This window comes from Chelon labrosus (genome assembly GCF_963514085.1).
Source record: "Chelon labrosus genome assembly, chromosome: 2".
In the NCBI taxonomy this organism is placed as follows: Eukaryota; Metazoa; Chordata; class Actinopteri; order Mugiliformes; family Mugilidae; genus Chelon; species Chelon labrosus.
In genome coordinates, this window is record NC_140338.1 from 18,120,417 (window position 1) to 18,139,335 (window position 18,919).

Consider the following 18,919-nt stretch of genomic DNA (forward strand, 5'->3'; position numbering starts at 1 on the left):
CTGTTAGCAAAAGCATTTAAGTGAAAAGTGATCATTGCAGAATTTCGGCAGAAATCCTCTCTGACGTGCAGAGCTGCAAGGTCTTTCAAGCAATTTCTTTAGCAGTGACTGGTTATCCTTTTATCAAGATGTATTGCAAGACATAATTGAAAAACATAAAGACCGTAGATGGAGTTTAAGATGCCGTGGCTTTGTGTAGAATACCAATTCACAGTTACGCGGCAGCTTAAATTGGTTTTGTAGTGGTTTGATGAAAAATCATTAAATATAAAATGCATTTTCAATCTTTTTTTTCCCTCGTGGTTTAGTGCAAATAATTTAGTGGATTTGTTTATCAGCTGCGTCTTAATTACTCATTCACTTGATTTTGGTTTCTTAGCAGTCATTGACATGCTGTAAGTCACCTGAGTTCTTCTTGATCCAGCAAATACAGCAATCGTGACAAAACCCAGCAGTCTTTTATTTGACTAGGGTGACTTTAAACATATTTCTGGTGGCTCCGGTTACCTCCCACAGTCCAGGTTGAGTCAGGACATGCGTGTTAGAGTCACAGGTTTGTCTCTAAATTGGCTGTAGGAATGCATGCATGGTTGTTTGTCTCTTTGTGTCGGCCCTGTGATAGCCCAGCAACCTGTCCCAGGTGTAGCCCACCTCCCTCCCACTGTTTGCAGAGGCAGGCTCCAGTCAGTCCTCAGAGGGTCGCTCAGTTATAGATAATAAATGTCTGTATTTGCACCAGAAGAAGCACCGTGATCTTTAGAATAAAAAAAGCAGAGTTTTACTATATTATTGATGATGATACTACATCGTCAATCTTACCATCAAAATTTACTTGATATTTTAAGACTAATCATGCCGGCTGCCCCCTGTTTCTAAGATAACTATATTTTCTATATGTAAATCTGTAACCTGCAAACTGACAGATGAATGTAGTTTCTCTCTGACAGGCAGTGACCTGGTACTACAAAGTAATATAAGTAAGAGGATTAAATGTATTTAGTTACTTTCACCACTGGTTGGCACTACTACCTAAAAACAAAGTAAGTAACCTACAAACAAGCTTTTTTTCTTAAGATATATATGTCCAAATGAGTTCCTGCTGGACGGATAATGTTAAGTTTGATGGTGACAGTACCTATGCACTGGTATTTCCCACTGACGTATTGCAGGTCGAACCCCTCGTGGCACTTGCAGATGTAGCTGCCGAAGGTGTTGATGCATTTCCTGAACCTGGGACACACTGCTATCCCCGCAGCGCACTCATCCACATCTGCAAGAGGGAAAAACAAACAATACATATTATTAATTATTAAAAAATAATAATTAAAATAATGCATTCAGCCTTTCTTACTTAAGAAGTTATTCTCAATGAGAGCATACCGTTTGAAACAAGTTTGAAATAAAACAGGCGATTTAATCTAAAACAAAACCAACATTGCTATTCACACCAGAAGACTTCTTCACCTCCCCTGGTTGGTATTCATTTATGAACAAAGAACATTGTGTATTCTGTTCAGTAAGCACAGTGCCATGCACACCGCCTTGTTTCATTATTTAAAGGCATATTCTAAGTGTCTCTGTTGATCACCTTTGAACACATGTGGGTATTAATATTTAGACACTCAGAGGCTCAAAGCATTTGCCTTAAAATCATTAATTTATTGCCGCATAATAATGCGGCAGAAGCAGCCTTGGCCCTACAGGGACTGTTGTTTTTTTTTTTTTTTAAAAAGAAAGGTTCTTAAAAACATTGAGACACCTGGACCAGCTGGGGAAACAAGCAAGTGGAGTCAGCAGAGAGATCTCCCTCATCCTCTAGGTTCTCATCAGCAAGGATCTTAATCCTAAACTGCTCCCGTGGAGCTGTTTAATGGCTGCTATACTGGGGCAGTTTTATGTGAAATATAATGTTGCTTAAAAATGACTGGTCTTTTTCAGTGTGTATGTGACATTTAACCCCATATGTACACCCATAGGGTCTTTGGGTCCTATGGGTTGAGGGTAGGGGTCTCTGTTGATCAGGCTTGTTTCAGTGCATCCCACAGATACTGGATCAGTTTGGGATCTATTGAATTTGGAGGCCAGGTCAACAGTTCTTCATGTTTTTTGAGTTGTTCCTAAACTGTTTTTTTTTGTATGTGTGTCTGTGTCAGGCTGCATCCTGCTGGGGATGGCTGCTGCCATCAAGGAGTATCATTGCTATGGGGTGGGGGTGCCTGGTCTGATCTAAGTAACATCCACATGACTACCAGGTCCAAAAAAAAGATGTTCAATGTTATTCACGTCTCCTGTCAGTGGTTTTTATGTTGTGGCTGATCGGTGTATAACTATATTTAATATAATGAATATGGGCTTGAAGTGCAGCTTTAATTTGAGGGTATTCATTTTATCATGACCTCAACAGCAACTGGACAAATGAATCTTAGCACAAATAAAATATTTGTTTTGAATAATTTGTCAAAAATTCTGCGCAGGCAGCTTCTGTCCCAAGCCTGTAACCCATGGACATCACCAAAGAATGGGTCTGATCATTTCCGATGCTCTGCCTTACTTGACAAAATTCGGTGATACACTGATTTCTATGAGAGGCACTATTAAATTAGGAAGCATCCTGAACTTCTCCAGCAACACACAAACATCAGCGTGCTCTGTCGTTAATCAGAGGGTTTTGTTCCAGTTCTGTCACAGAGCAAAAACAAGTCAATACTTCCTTCTAATGGATCAAAGTCATCCCCCTTAAGGGATTCCTGGCCCGGTCCACTTTTAGCAAACAAATACCGTGGCCTGTGCACAGTTTCTTGAAACTATTCAAAGAAGACTGACACATCAGAGTCGAAAAAAAAGAAACAGTAAGAGAAGTATGAAGTATGCTGTTGGGGGGGATGGCTGTTTTTTTCTAATGTAAACAATTGCTTTTTCTCTCTTTATTTTTTTTTTTGCATTTAAAAAGTCCTACTGGAGCTATTACACTGCCATTTTTACCGCAAAGCATGTCATTGAGCAACAATGTAGTAATAGCTTTTGGACCTTTGAGGTTCAGTTCTTATTCATTGGATATTCCTGCTCTCAGCATACAAGCAATTAATCATATGATCACTTGATAGCAGCCTATTAAACTTACTATTAAGGCCACATTACATTTCAATGAAATCACCTCTCACAAAAATAAAAAAAGGAAGTGACGACACCGCTCTGAAGCCAGGAATAAACACACACTGTGAACACTGTCTGAGAGCGCAGCTGCAGTTTTTACCCTAGCGGTGTGATTATTTTCTAAATCTAGTGATATAACAGACAGGGCGTGAGTATTTGTAATTCTTTCTTTTCCTTGCCACCGTCGCCTTCAGGCTTGCTCTGGGCGTTTGAGGCCGGGTTTCAGACCGGATGTTGTAAAGCGTCTTGAGACAATTTGTATTGTTAGTGACGCTATATAAATAAAATAGAATTGAATTGAATTTTCACGGTCACTGCTGAGCAAACATGACATGTGAGTCCACTGGAGCTGCAGAGTGAAACAGCGAAACAGTTTTGAGTTTATTTGCCACGGGAGCTTCCATAAAAGTGGATAGGAAATAGTACCGAAGTGTAAAAGTGACCACAACTACACACATACACAAAAAGAACTGTTTGGGGTTTAGCAAACAACTCGTTTACTCTTAAGCTGGATTTTTATTACTGTTGATATTTGCAGTAGTTTGACTTTACTATTTACGAAGCTCCAATAAAAAGAATATCTATCTCATTATTAAAAACTGCTCTGCATGTAACTCAGAGGCTCTGGTAGGAAATCGCCTCCATAGATATGATTATAAAGCCTCCATAAAACTCTCCATAAAACATCCCTCTCCAGAGGGATCCGGAAGCGTTCCATTAAACTGTTGTAACACCTGTGGCCGGCAAACCTTTCCGTCTCCTCCTCCGTCGTCTCTCTTCATGATTGATGTCCGTCCTGTTTTTGAAATCCGCCCCCTATTATCCACCCAGCAGTTAAGAGGGACTATGAGGCAGCGAGGCAGGACCAGCCCAGACTGGAAGAGCCTGTGTTTAAACCTGACACAGGTTAACTGCCTCCACGGCCCCCTTTCATTTGTTTAGCTACCCCTCTGAAGAGCGGTGCCATGTAAAACTGGTAATGAATGGCGGATAGGACGGGGGCAGCCGGGTGCTGGGAAAGCTAGAGCAAGTAAAGTGGAAAATGGCACAAATTGGTTGGTGGCTTACTGATAAAATGACGGGTCCTTTGATCAAAGCATGAAATATATATTGGTAAATATTTTGGATGAATTCAACCTGGATGCTCGGCTTGCTTAGAGGATTTGTTTGAGCTCCCAAATTGCTTTTTTTACTGCCAAAATTTTTCCCGTCCTTTGCCAAAACAGTTGCACATAATTATCACCTGGGAAATTCAAAGGCTGAGAAGAAAAAAAGGCTTTAAAACGTCTTGCTCGTGATCCTTTGCTTTGCTGTGAGTTGCTCACGCCCCGGTTGCAGTGGTCACACCGCGGCTCGGTTTTCAGGCTTGTGGAGTTATATTAAGACTGGGACGTACCCACACAGGTTCTTCCATCCGGAGCCAGCTGCAGCCCCGGCGACGGACACTGACATCGGACCTCCCCTTTCAGCACCTCACAGCCGTACTGGCAGTTGGCCATACCACAAGTGCGAGCGTCTGTACAAGAGAAACACGGCACATATTAACACATGCTGCTCCCACGAGGGAGTACAAAGGGGGAACAGTTGATGCTGCTCTCACCCACACTTTCTCTCCTTCACATCCACAGCCACTCTCCTTATCCTCTAGCCAATTTGTAAGAGCCAGGCCACTCGCCTGCCTTTTTTGATATTATCCAGCTTGACCCTGGGATGCAGACAACAAAACAGCACACACTCCACCATTATTAGATTCCTCTGATCCGCAGCAGTTGCTATGTGCTTACAGGCTGGCTCAAGCAATCTTCCCTCACCCATTTTTATCCTTTCTTACACCCCAAGAGTGATAATCCATCTCCACCATATCCGTTGTTGCTGAGCTGTGGCGGGCAGAACAAGGCCCTCCAAAATAATAATAATAATAATATGACAGATTTTGTTCGGCCTCTCTTGATAACTTCGAACCCCAAAAAGGAAATTAAAAATGAGGCTCACGCTGCCGCTGCTGCTTCAGCTGCTGCAGGCACCCTGGAGTACAGTTTGATGACTGAGGCTGATTAAATGCTACAGTGATCTATTGATCAAAGCCGTAGCAGGGGAGGAAAAAAAAGGGAGACGCAAGGTGTTTAATGCTTATCATGCTATCATTACACAACAACATCTGGAATAATCTGAGTTTGCCTCAAGCGATAAGCAATCCTGACTTTTAAAGTGACTAATTAAAATGACCTGAGAATTACAATATGTCCTCAAGAGTCAAAGTTATCAGGTGGGAAACAGAATTCACAGGCGCCGGCTCGCATTCTGCGGAGTACCTCGGGGCAACCAATAAAAGCTGCGCGTTCCCTCAAGGGTCCGCAGGTTGTGTGCGTTTCATATTTTTTCATTTCAGCCCTGGAAGATTTCTTCACAGGGGTTCCTGACTGCAGAGCCGCTATAATGAAGCAGATCAACACGGAGCTTTAATCAAAACAGTCTATCAAAGGAATGCGAGGCTGCTGAGAGAGGTGCTCGCACGAGAGGAGGAAATGCATTTTGTAATGGAGAGCATATGTCATCAACATTGCCTTTGTGTGGGAAAGAATACATTTGTAGGGAGCGTTTCACGGTATCACACTGAGGCTACAAAGCAGGAGAGAGATTATGACAAAAAATAAATGATGGGGGAGAAAACAGGATGAAAACATCAATGTTTCAGACAGCAATGCAAACAGTGTGCGTGCGTTCGACTCACTTCCGCAGGTTCCATCAGGCAGCAGCATGTAGCCGTTTAGGCAGTAGCACTTGTAACTCCCATACGTGTTCATGCACCTGTGTTTACAGGGCCTCGGCTTCAGCCCGCACTCGTTCAGGTCTGCGGACGGAGAAAGGAGACGTGAGTGGGCCGGAGGACGCAGAGAGGGGCCCTCCGACGGAGAGGTGGAATTAGTCAGAGGGCAGAGGTGAAGAGGTCAATCACGTCAAACCTCACCCATCCATTAATGTGTGGGGCTGAGGTGTCTGCCTGTCTGCGTGTGTGCTGATGTGTGTGTGTGTGTTCTGGAGGGGGGGTGGGGCTGGGGGGTGTATTCAAGGAAGTGAAGTGTGGCCATGTTCTGACAGGCCCCCGAATCCCCCTCCTTGATGATTTACCAGGAAGCCTGTGTCATCTGTCAACCTCCCCATCGCCTGCATGTGATAAAAGATGCTATTATGCCCTCTGACTCACCATGACTTCATGAGGTTGCAGCTTCACCGCCCGACACTCTTTGACAGATGCATGTACATGCAGTGTTTTTATGCAGACACACAAAAAAAAAAAAGGTAGATAAACCTCACCCACGACGGGCCATGGAAATCATATTAGAAAATGATGCTGTCTGTGTTTGGAGGACTCCTGGGAGAAAGGAATAAGCCCTGAGCTCAACACCTGTCAAAAGCTTATGCAAATTCAAGTCGTTATACCTGTCTCATAGAAGACATTTCCACTAGTCAAAGAGAAGTGGAGCTAATAATTTTGCAAATGTCTGCATTTGGTTTATATGTTTAAGTTGCCTCTGTGGGATTACTCACTGCTACTTGTTTACTTCCTGCTATGACAAGTCAAAGCATTCTCTGTGGTTTATAAAGCTTTACAGAGGCTAGGATAAATGTTCATTGGTTATTACTGTATAGAGTTCATTTAAGTTCATTGAATTCGAGTGAATGCACAAGTGACATTCACAACACTCAAAATATAAAATTTTAATGGCGGGCCTTTCCTGCACGAAAAGCGAAGGTATAACTCATTACACTAACAATGGATGCTTTCCATTTTTCTATTCTAGTTGTCTCTCTGGAAGGACTTACTGACTAATTGGGCCAGAGCTGTGACTGATGTAATTAGCAGGGCATGTGTGCTTCCAGCTACAACAAGTCGACCCTATCTTTCCTTAAAAAACGCATAGATGCAGTAGTGTTTATAATTTACTGTATAGCGTACTTTAACACCTTATCATAGTGACTACAGTAACGTGGCGGTAACGAAATTCGTCTCACGCCAGATGTTTTGACAGATAACTGCACGAAAGGCACAGACATAACTGATACCATCTGCAGTCCGTTTAGGAGCTTCAGTGCCGGTTCGCTGGCCCGTCTGAATGTAGCAGAGGTATCATTAGGTGCATTTCCATCCACCTGGAAACCTTTTGATGCATATTTTCAATTTGTGTGTTTCAGGAAAAAAAAAAGGATAAATAAAAGTTTTCATGCTTGACTGAGGCAGGAGCACATAAAGCATAATCAGTCATGCTTCAGCTCCGCTTAAGAGGCTAAAAATAAGTACAGATGGAAAAATCTCAAACTAATACATGAAACACACATAAATACAGGAATACCGTCACGTCTTCACCACTGCTTTTCTGTTTTTTGAAGCTGGACTATTGTTCCTGCACCCTCTTCTTCTGCAGTTATGGCACCAGACAGGGGAATCAGTGCCACCGACACTTTATATCAATTAACCAATACTTGATAATTGCACGGGGCGGCACAGTGGTGTGGGGGTTAGCACTGATGCTTCACAGCAAGAAGGTACGAATCCACGGGCCGACTGGAGCCTTTCTGTGTGGAGTTTGCATGTTCTCCCTGTGCCTGCGTGATTGGTGATTCTGAAATTGGCCGTAAGGTGTGAATTGGAAATGTAATGATGGATGGGAATGAGTGGAAATGGTTGTCTGTCTCTCTGTGTTAGCCCTGCAATAGACTTGGATGTACCCTGTCTCTCGCCGAATGACAGCTGGGATAGACTCCAGCCCCCCCGCGACCCTCCAGAGGACAAGCGGTTACAGAAAATGAATGACTGATATTTGCACTAGAGTTTAATAGATGGAAAGTCACATAACATTTGGATGGAAACCTGACTGTGAATGCTCTAATTCCAGTGCTTTTGATCCTAGGCCAAATGTCCAGCTTAAGAACAGTCTCCTGGGCTCTCTTGTTGCTAGTTATCCCTACCGCTTTAACTGAGATTGTTTGTTGTCTACCGAGTCCACCCAGCAATTTAGACAAGATTATTTCTGCATACTTTAAGAAGGAGACGGATTACAGTGCAGCCTGCAGTTGCATGGTTCTGATGCGGTGAGGAAATTTTTCATTTCCGTTTGCTTTTTACCATTTACTTCTCCTGAAGCAGTTTTTAAGATTAATTTTATTTTTTTTTTTCCTGAAAGAAAGTAGTGTCACTATTCTTGCAGGGTACGACAGAATTGAAGACGGACCGGGGAACATGTTCACAGAGGAACAGGCTGAGAGTAACTGCATCTGGCTTTTCATGGCTCCACCTCTCGCTAATAGCTATTTTCAAGTGAAGATGAGGCAGGTTTTGGTGTTCTTACTCAAAATTTACATTTAGAATAAAGACAGATATTGTGATAATCTGTACGTTGATGTTGGGTAATTGTGGAAGCACAATAAGTGGCTCTGAGGTTGAAATACATACATTATTGTAAGGGTGAATTAAAAAAGAAATGACATTTAGCTCATTTAGCTCAGTTTAACTGGTTGTTTGAAATGTTATGTCTTTCCTTAAATTAAACAAAAGCTGAAACATTATTTTCACTATTCATATATAAAGATTACCCTGCGACCCTTAACAGGAATAAGCGGGTATAGAAGATGAATGAATGAATGAATATATAAAGATTAACTTCTTTCCTCTGTCCTTCCCAGAGTAATTTAGATTAAGTGTGGTTTAACACCTTATAGATGTTAATAGACACAATGCATACGGTTAGGGGTAAATGTCTAACTGGACTAACATATTTGTTCCATATATTTCCAACAATGTCCAACATGTTGTTACCTGCCTCTCACCTAAATGTGTCACCCCAAACCGGAAAAACCAACACAGAAATCCATCACACAGGAATGATGACCCACACTGTGAATGACGTACACTATGAATGTCACCCTCTCTTTTATGTGATACAGTAGAACCATCACAAATAGACATCATCTCACTGTACGGCTCAGCTTGACTTACCGCACTTTAAACGGTGCCGCCTTTAGCTCTATATAAAGGCCGCGTTCTTTGAGGGCCGCATGCCTCCTGCATTTAAAGGATACCACCGTTTAATTTGGATGAATGATGGAGCAGATGCCCAGATATCCATGCACCCCGTTTTCTATTAATGGAAGCTTCTGGTCTACTGAAGTCATCCTGGCTGAGTGATCAGCTGGTTGTGACAAGGATTTGTCTGCCTGTTTCACCCTACCACGTGCCGCCAGGCTTAAAGTCTTGTTCCACAGCTCTAAATTCTTTAGAATAGAAAGGTCAGTTTGTGAATGTTGTTACATTAGAGCCACTATTCAAAACATTTATCGTCTACATATATATTAACAAGGAGCCGACATGTGACTGAACATATCATGTCAAGCAAGCGAAATCTTGATTAAGGGGTTAATATTATGATCCAAATGTATCAACCAATATAAAACATATATACACTGATCAGGCATAACATTATGACCACCATCCCAATATTGCGTTGGTCTCCCTTGTGCCTCCAAAACAGTTGTGACTCATCAGAGAATGGGCATGGGTCTTCTGAGGGTGTCCTGTGGTGTCTGGCAACAGGATGGTGTTAGTGGGGGCCTTTGGGTCCTATGGGTTGAGGGGAAGGGCCTCTGTGGATCAGGCTTGTTCCAGTGCATCCCACGGGTACTTGATCAGTTTGGGATCTAGTGAATTTGGAGGCCAGGTCAACACCTTGTGCTGTTCTTCATGTTTTTTGAGTTGTTCCTAAACCGTTTTTGTGTGGGGATGGCTGCTACCATCAAGGAGTGTCATTGCTATGGGGTGGGGGTGCTGGTCTGGTCTAGGTGGGTGGTACATGTCTAAGTAAGATCCACATGAATGCCAGGTCCAAAAGTTTCCCATCAGAACATTGAATTGTCACAAGATGGTCAATGTTATTTACTTCTCCTGTCAGTGGTCATAATGTTATGGCTATATGGATATTTGGATATATTATAATTATTATTATTATTTTTTTGTTTTTTAAAAAACACCTGTTGGAAATGACATTTTCCTGATACCTAAATCAAAAAGATTTGTCCTGTCCTCTATCAGACAGAAGTCTTGGCTCTGCTCATCTCCATGGCTAAAATCCAATACTTCTGCCATGAGATGATGTCCGCAACATTCCCTCCTGCACGCACCCATGCACGCACACACATCCCGACTCTTCACTTTCCTAATTAGCATTTTCGATCTTGTTTCTCCTCCTTTGGTTTTCACGGTAAACAACTGGCATCCTCATTACCGCGATTACAGAAAACCATAGCAACACTGTCCATTGTCGGCGAGGCAGAGAAACAGGTCTCCACTTGCCCCGCTGCACTGAAAAAACAGCTTAAAAATGTAAATGAGGGATTATTGAAATGGTCACATTCTCAGACAGTGGAAGCTCCGCGAGCATCAGCGCAAGCCATACTCAAGACACAGCCAGCCTCTCATCTACGAGGAAGAATACAGGCAGGACGGAGAGAGGACAGGGAGGGCAGAGCGATGGAGCAACTGAGAGATAAACGGACAGATGCGGCCGCCAATTGACAGCTCGACATGGCCCCAGGACTGCAGAGACCTATGTGATGGGAAAAGTGGAAAGTCCCTCCGGGGTGTTCGCTGTACCATATATGCACCGCTAAGCCACATCTGAAGTGATGCAAAGTGGAGTGATTTATTGGGTCAGCTCCACTGAGGTATGCTCTGCTACATTCTCGACACGCCTCTATCACTGACAGAGAGATTAGCAGGAGGCTCTTTCTTGGGGATGCGCTCGTCTCTGGAGAAGATAAGACTGGTTGGAAGTCAAGGCCTTTTACTAGAGGCGCCGGTGGAGCTGTGAGTGCTGTGTCCATGTCGATGATGGTTTTAAAAGGAAGAGCTCTCTGTGCCAGGCGCTCAAAAAAAAAAAAGACAAGAGGAAAATCAAAAAGAAGAAGGAGAAAAACATGATGGCTCGTTGGTACTGAGATTCTGTTTTTGAGTGAAAGATAGAGAGACTGATATAGAGTGGTAAAAACTGTGACATGCTTGGCATTCATGCTGGCATTCGTACAGAAAGGCTGCTCTTGGGTGGTGCCTCTTCTGCCAGGGAGAGAGACAGAAAGCAGTGAGAAAATAGTTGAGAGTGACATTCCCTTCTCCCTCAGCACCATGCACGTTGCCAAGGGGGAGGAAGAAGAGAAGCCGCCAAGGGGATCGACGAGTCTCACCCTCCGTCACTACTCTCGCTGGTTGATGGTCCACGGGAAGAAAGATAGGGAGGTGATCGCCCCACACTGGTGGGGTTAAATAATCCGGAGCTTCTTCTTCAGATAAAAGAAAATGAGTTAGGGGGGGATGAGGGGAATGGGATGGAGGGAGGGGGCGTTGGGGGTTTGATTGACACAAAGTAGTAAAGGGTGGAGAATAAGTAAGGAGAACAGAGAGAGACAGAGAGAAAGAGAGAGAGAGATGTAGTGAGAATGAAAAGCACCAACCAATGGTTTCTGAACACCTCGACCCATACCACATTCCTGGGCAGTACAGAGGAACATTATGCAGCAAAGAGGATTACACTTGTGGGAATTGGACATGAGCTGCGTATCGGGAAAAAAAAAAAATTTGAGGGCACATGAGGGAGAAAGTGTTTTTGTGTCCCTTCTACCGCTGCCCTCCTCTCCGCTATGCATAACTTTCTTGTCGCAAGGGTGAAATAGGATCTCATAGAATTACAGTATCTCACAGGTTCAGAGAATCCCTTCTCAGTTTTTGTGTGGGGTTTCAAAGGTAGACAGCAGTTACCGTTTAAAGAGGCAAATCATTGCCGGACTACAAACACTTCAGCCTCAGGAATGTCAACCCCTCCCCTCACAGCCTACCCATCTATCAGTCAGGCAACCTTTCCTCCGGCAGTCAGCTAACAACACCTATTGTTGCGGGACAGGAAGATGATACTGCTGCCTCTGACTCCTTTGCACGCTTCAAGTCTTTCAGCCAAGCCCTACCAAGGGACTGAATAATCTGAACTAAGAATTTATATAAGTCTAGTGCAGCTTTGCCAAGTCTAGGCAGGAGAGAAACACTCGTTGCATGCCCAGTCTGCGAAAGGGAACTAGGAATGATCACTGGAATAAGGGATTGTAGAATAAGAACCAAGATAATTTGAGATATCCGTCCGTACTACAAAATAGACATAAGTAAATAGTGTACAAATCTAAATGATTGAATGTTAAAGTTGCAAAAACTAGTAGAAAACTTGTCAAATCTAAGGAAATGCATTCCTTAGATAGTTTTTGTGGAGCTTACATTGACATTGATTAAACTGAAATTTATTGAAATGTGTCTCAGCAATTCGCATTCAAGTGCCCCCTTCCCATTGGACGATGCAGATGCTTGTATTTGAAGATTATTTGAAGACTTTCAGCAACATTATGGATGGGATCTGGCCCGATGTGCCATTTGTATTTAATAAATGACCTCAAACTCTCTGCAAGAGGTTGATCTGATCAGGGAACAGGACCTTAGTCAGGTGTTATTTTTTGCACTTTAACAATCGATACTCAGCTAAAGTGCATCAGGAGACCAATTCTATTAATTGTATGCCTGTTCCTACGTCCCAATTATAGAGGTTGATTAATGTCAAATATTACTTAATGCCCCTTTAATGATCTTTGTTTTAAAAGAGAACATAGATAAAACAAATTTGAACTAATTGGATGAGAACCGAGAGAAGGTACATAGTAAAACGACGTGTGTGTGATACTTTAAATACTTGCAGACTGTCTGGTAGGCAATCAGTGATGGAGAGGGATCTGTTTCTAAACCAACAGCCCTGAAGTATCTGTCTACACCTGGGCTGAAGTGAATTAGTGGATTGGATGTGGATTAGTGGAAGTAATCACAAAATCTTCCGCAGTTACGCCAAGATAAAGCAGTAAAAAGATCCAGATATTAGCTAATATTCTAAAAACGGATAGAAAAATAAACCGCGTACATACCTCCACGGTGCTAGACTGTCGTTGCTGAAGTGGTATTAATTATGTATCTGGCTGACAGACAAGGAGAAAGAGAAGACAGCAACATCTGGAGGGGCTGCAGCTGTATTGGGTCTGATGTCTGGGGCGCCGTTCCACCGGCAAAATCTTTTAATAGTGTCTTAACAGCAGGTCAACTACACCTAATTAAATCCACCTGCACGGAATAATCATCTTATTAAAATGATTAGATCAGCAGGGGGAGCGTGCCGCCAAACTGTTAAACAGATTATCCCCATAATGAGTTTATTTGTGGAGTGAGAGCCTATTCATCTCTCCTCACCGAGCTGTACGACAGAAACGATTCTCATCAGCACCCAGGGTGAAGCACTTTCTCAAAATGACGAGGATTCTCAAAGTAAGGATTATTTATCTTGACATATGAGTGTCTGTTAATTTAATGATGAAAAACTGTCAGATTATATTACATTCAGGTTATTATTATTATTTTTTTTTTCGTACAGGAACGATTAAGAACGTGAAATAACCACTACAATTAAATTATGTGACAGGTGAAGAGAGCCGGCACTTAAACAACCATGTAGTGTGAAGTAAATCTCTCATAACAGTATCAGCTAATAAAGATCTGACAGAGGGAAATACGAATCTGGTTTCAAGAGAAATCAATACAGTGTCTGGGGTGCTTGTGTTTAGAGTAAACACTAATGTTTCCACTGTGGTTTGTTTTCGTTCCATACGAGCGGTGTTCCTAACGTGTTTGACACTCTCGTTAATAGGAGCGCCTCCAGGGTGACGCTTCCATCCACACCTCCCACTTGAAGCAGAGGAACGTGTACCTATATGCGTGTACATGCAAAGTATCCCTACATCTATGTACGTTTATTCTACATTACAATATTTAATAAGATAATCTTGTGTTTTTTGTGAATTTTTATTGTCAGTTATTTCAATAAATTCCATTACTATTTCACCAAATTGCCATGAACAGTCAAATAAAGTGTGGAAAGTGATAAAAAGCAAAAAGGGTTAGGTGATTACTCATTTTTTTAAAGGGTCATAATCTGGGTGTAAAGCACTGGTTTAATCTCTAAAGGCAGATTTTCTTTATCTCTTTACAGTGTGTAATTCTTTCTTTTTAAATGTAACTAGCAAATGCAGCGTAAAAAAGGTGTTTAAATGTATGCAGTGATGTAAAATAGAAAAAAAAAATTAAGTACAAGTGATTTTAAGTTGTACTTAAAGCTGCAGGGCATTATTTATGTCTCCCCCTTCAGGTAGTGAGAGTAATTACACAAACACTGTCCACTTACCGCATATGATTGTACATCTACAGTCTACAGCCCCACCACTTCTTTCAGAGCTCAACTAGACTTAAATTCTTCCTCTGAACGCAGCATCAGAAACATTTCTTGGATTCTTACTAGGTTCTATTCAGCTCTTTCCGAACCTTGCTTATATTTGTAACACTAGTCTCTCTGCCATAGCTTTAAGTGCTCACATAAATGTCTCTTTAACTGTTTTACCACTTGCTACAAATGCAGTAATTATGCAACCTCCTGGTGACAATGCTGTCCACAAAACAAACGTAAACTGATTTAAAAGCTATCGTGGAGACTACCTGACCTTTAGCAGCGCTGAGGTCAGAGAAGGAGCTCTGGGAAACTTATTTTCCTCCTCCCAGAGGGACAGGATATTAGAATGCTTCGAGACATTGGCCAACTGGCACATCAATAGTAAACCTCAAATCAATCTGTGACAGAGGCTGCATTTAAATGAGAAAATCGAATCTCTGCTCTCTGAATAAATTTAATTGGTTTCCATAGCATGGGTCACCTGAAAAGAGGATCCGGGGTTATCTCTGCCTCTGTGGGCTGAAAGGTCAAGTCTGCCACTCAATGCCAAGTAAAATGGTAAGCTCTTTAAAATATCTAGGGCTTATTGGACAATTCGGAGTTCGACAGATGCTTGAAAGTACAGTTTCATTGCGAAAGGTCTTGGAATCACATTTGTCAGATAAGTCCGTCTGAATGGTCGGCAGCGGAGTCTATTGTAGTTGGATATGGATGCGGATCATTTTTCCTCTCCCCTTTGTTGCAGATTAAGACAAAGTAGAGCCGTCTGGCCGGGCAGACAGGAGCCACCTATAGCCTCAAAATGCAGGATGAGTCATTTGGAACATTCCGGAAAGGATTTCAACAGCCCCTCCTCCCCCTCCCTTGTTTTTAATTACACACTCTCCTATTCCTGTCTTAGGGCGTGAATTCCACAAGTACTTTCAAGCGGCTTGGATGCACGTCAACTTATAGCTAACTGGGAAGCTTTAGCACTTTTCAACACGTCCAAACTGTCAATACACAAAGTCTCAGGCACCTACCGCACACAAACAAACACACTGGGTAGTGCTCAGCGGGGCCAAGTCATCTCAGGTCAGTAATTGAGATGTTATCTTCACAGGAGAGGATGCACTCCCGGGATCATTCAACGTGGCCTCACCACTCATTTCCATTTGAGCTGAATCAACTCAACTTCTCCATCTCCTCCCCCGTGATTAAAGCATCTCACCAGTGTCGGCTGAAGGCAAACCTGCCTCCGCTCTAGTGGCAGCTTTAATACACTGGTGTTGTGCAGCGGAGATCCGGACACAATAAACAATGATTACTCTGCCAGAACAGGGGTTCTCCTACCTTAAGTCTCCTTTTGAAAAATGTGCACGTCAACAGGCCTATGTGTTGCTCCGTTGGCCGGCACCATATAGTCTTGACTCCTGTTTTCTTTGTTGTGTATGTTTCCATTTCAGGGCCAGATTACAAACACAAAAAGGGCCGGTGCTACTGCAAGGTAGGGTCACACAAGTCTACAAGTTTCAGTCTCACCTTGATTGCAGGTCTTGCCGGTGAAGCCGGGGTGGCACTTGCACTTATTGGGTCCCACGCAGTCTCCATGCTTACAGCCCGGCTGGCACACAGCTGTTCAGGGAGGATTCAAAGAGGAAGAGACAGATCAGCGCAGCTCCCTGGCAGACTACTTGTACCAGATCAGGATGACAAAGCACTTAATCCCACTGCTTCTCGACTTCCACAACCCCATGGCTGTAAATTATCTGTTTGTGCCACATTCCAGCAATGAGACAGCACGATGCCTCATCCTTAGAAGAAAAGTGTCTCTTTTTGTTTCCGTCCGTGTGAGAGTGTTATTTTTATTATTTTATTTTTTTTTACTAATGACATTAGAGAATCCATTTTCAGCTAACCACATTATACACAGCGATTATTATGATGATTTTTATTTTCAATTATTTCATTTTGCACAGAACTTGATCTCGGGAAATGTTTACCCATCCGTAGTGATATTATGTTATTTCACTGAGATAAATGAGAAGCCTGACCTTTCAACACCAAACAAAGTTTTGATTTTCACAGTTTTAAAATGAAGCGCTGATATTTACGCTGGCTTACAGCCAGCTAGGATTCCAACAAGGATTAGGTAAATAATATTTCCCCCGAAGATTGAGACTGAAACCGTAAAAGCACCAAAATAGTAGATTATAATTAGTTCCTCTGTGAAGCGCTGCCCCGCAGGTCGTTCCTTTTGCGTGAATGGTGTTATTTTGAGTGTGTACAGAGATGTGGTAGCGCAGCTTCCCTGCCTCTGTGCTTTGTCTCAGTGAGCTGGAGGCTTGCCCTGCTTATCTGACTGCTTACTGCAGCTTGCTGCTAAGCATGTCTGATACAGAGGGCCTCAGCCAAGTGTTACTAATTTTCATTAAAAGCTTCATTAATTATCTCATAATACGGTGTCATCAGAGGACTTAATTATCGTTGTGGTAGAAGAAGCAGTGTGTGTGTGTGTGTGTGTGTGTGTGCGTCTTTGAGTCACAAACAGAGATTCTCATGGAGTGTGTTTATCACACCACTCTGTTTGTTGCACATCCAGGAAGGTGTGTGACGGCACATACGATACAGCCGTAGGGGTTGCTATATCCTCAGCATATGCTGATGTTTGACATTCTGCAACGAGACGACGATTCTGGTTCATTGCCGGCATCAAACAGGTTTAGTATCTGTTTGTTCGTGCTTATCTGTATGTGGCCTTTAGCAGTATGGCTCAGGAACTGCTGAACAGATTTAATTCTGATGGAAAGCTGGACAACAGCGTTAGAGGAGAGCTAATTAGCAGATGTTCAGACTGACATCAGCGTCGCATTTAAGACACACAGTGGCTTTTCTAGATGTGTGTGTTTCTTCAGGAAGCAATGAGTAAATAAGACATGATCCAGAAACCCCACTTTAAATAGATGGACTATCTCTATCTATCTCTTAGTAGGAGAATGAAGAATAATATCAGTTTGTTATATATTAGGCTAGTTAATGGAAATCTTTCCTGCTGTTGTGTTGGTAATATTAAAATAATGACTCTTTGCCTTAGTAATTCATTTTTCCCAATGCACTCTAACTAACTGGTTGACATGCATGCTCCAAAATAAGGAGCAATCTTTTGTGCAGGACGAAGCTGTGTTTATTTGCTTGAGCCTCTCTGCCAGTAACAGCAGTCTGAACACTGTCTTAATTTGAGGAGAGAGCCTCCAGAAGGCCCTTCATAACCATGCACGAGCAGCTATATTCTACTGTATATCTGAATGATGTGTGATTACAATTAAAAAACCTTGACCTCACTACGGATTCACAGCTAAGAGCAGCCCCGCAATACTTAATGTTATTTTGATAGCCCTTAACATCCTCGCGTTCAGCTGTGTGGCCTTGGTGGGGGCATTCGCTTTGGAAGCTGCTTTAGTGCCGACTGAAAGGGCTCAGTAATAGTCTCTATAAATTAAATGAAAAGGTTCAGAATTGAGTTACAATCTCAGAAATTTCCATTCATACATGAGCAACTTTAGTTCCTCGGGTTTCAGCCACTGGCCATTGTTCAAAGTGAATTCAAAGGCACAAAGGTATGAGATGAATCCCGTAACAAGTATAGATAACATCTCCAGACTCATTCCACTTTATTAGCCTATGTAATCAAATAGAATGAAAGTACTGTTAGCCCAGTTTGAGAGGCCTGAGATATGAGCCAGGTTGTTAACACACTGAGCAGTCGAAGTTCACGATTACAAATTAAAAATGGTCGTTGGAAGGAAATGAAAAGAGTTGTACTTGTTTCTGGAGGCAGGAGTGAGTAAGACCTTGGAGTGGTCTGCAGATAAAAGAAAAGAAGCCACTGATGTTTTAGTGGACAGCGGCCAAATGGAGTGCTTTCTGTTTTTCTCCAACATGGAGGAGGATTTGATTAGCGGGATCAGAGGCGACCATCAACAGGCTTCGCCTCTGAGGGTATTTTTAAGCCTCGGGCCCGGCGGAGAGATGAGGGAAACGGGCAGTGTTCATTAACCACAGCAAAGGACGAGGAGGACTAAAAATGGCCGTACCAGCTGGAAGGCCAAACATAGCATGAGCTCCCATAAATGCCATCACAACATGTCGAGTGATGACACACTTTCGCTCGGCTTTACATCAGCCATTCCTCTGGACACAAGAAGCCAGAGACTGGTGAAGATTATTCCCATTAACTGACTGTTAATGATTTAACAGAAACACACGTTATTTAATTTGATACTGATTTTTGTGAATTTTAATCAACATAAGAATTATGGTTAATTACAAGTTAAGCCAAGTCACCTAAGGCTCCTTTTGAATATTATTTCATTTTAAGCTAATTTAAATTCAATGATTAGCAAATTAAATATTCTAAAACGGAGAAAAGCTGAAAACTA

General features: G+C 42.5%; 1 protein-coding gene across 2 annotated transcripts in view; it reads right to left on the reverse strand.

Moving 5' to 3' along the window:
• The window catches only part of npnta (nephronectin a), a 49,368-nt gene that overhangs the window by 13,668 nt on the left and 16,781 nt on the right, over window positions 1–18,919 (reverse strand). For both annotated transcript variants that reach the window (XM_084568614.1, XM_084568613.1), the window contains 4 exons: window positions 16,023–16,115; window positions 5,885–6,004; window positions 4,550–4,669; window positions 1,136–1,270 (listed from right to left, as the gene is read on the reverse strand). In XM_084568614.1, the coding sequence (XP_084424740.1) occupies window positions 1,136–1,270; window positions 4,550–4,669; window positions 5,885–6,004; window positions 16,023–16,115 (468 nt within the window). The remainder of the gene's footprint in view (window positions 1–1,135; window positions 1,271–4,549; window positions 4,670–5,884; window positions 6,005–16,022; window positions 16,116–18,919) is intronic.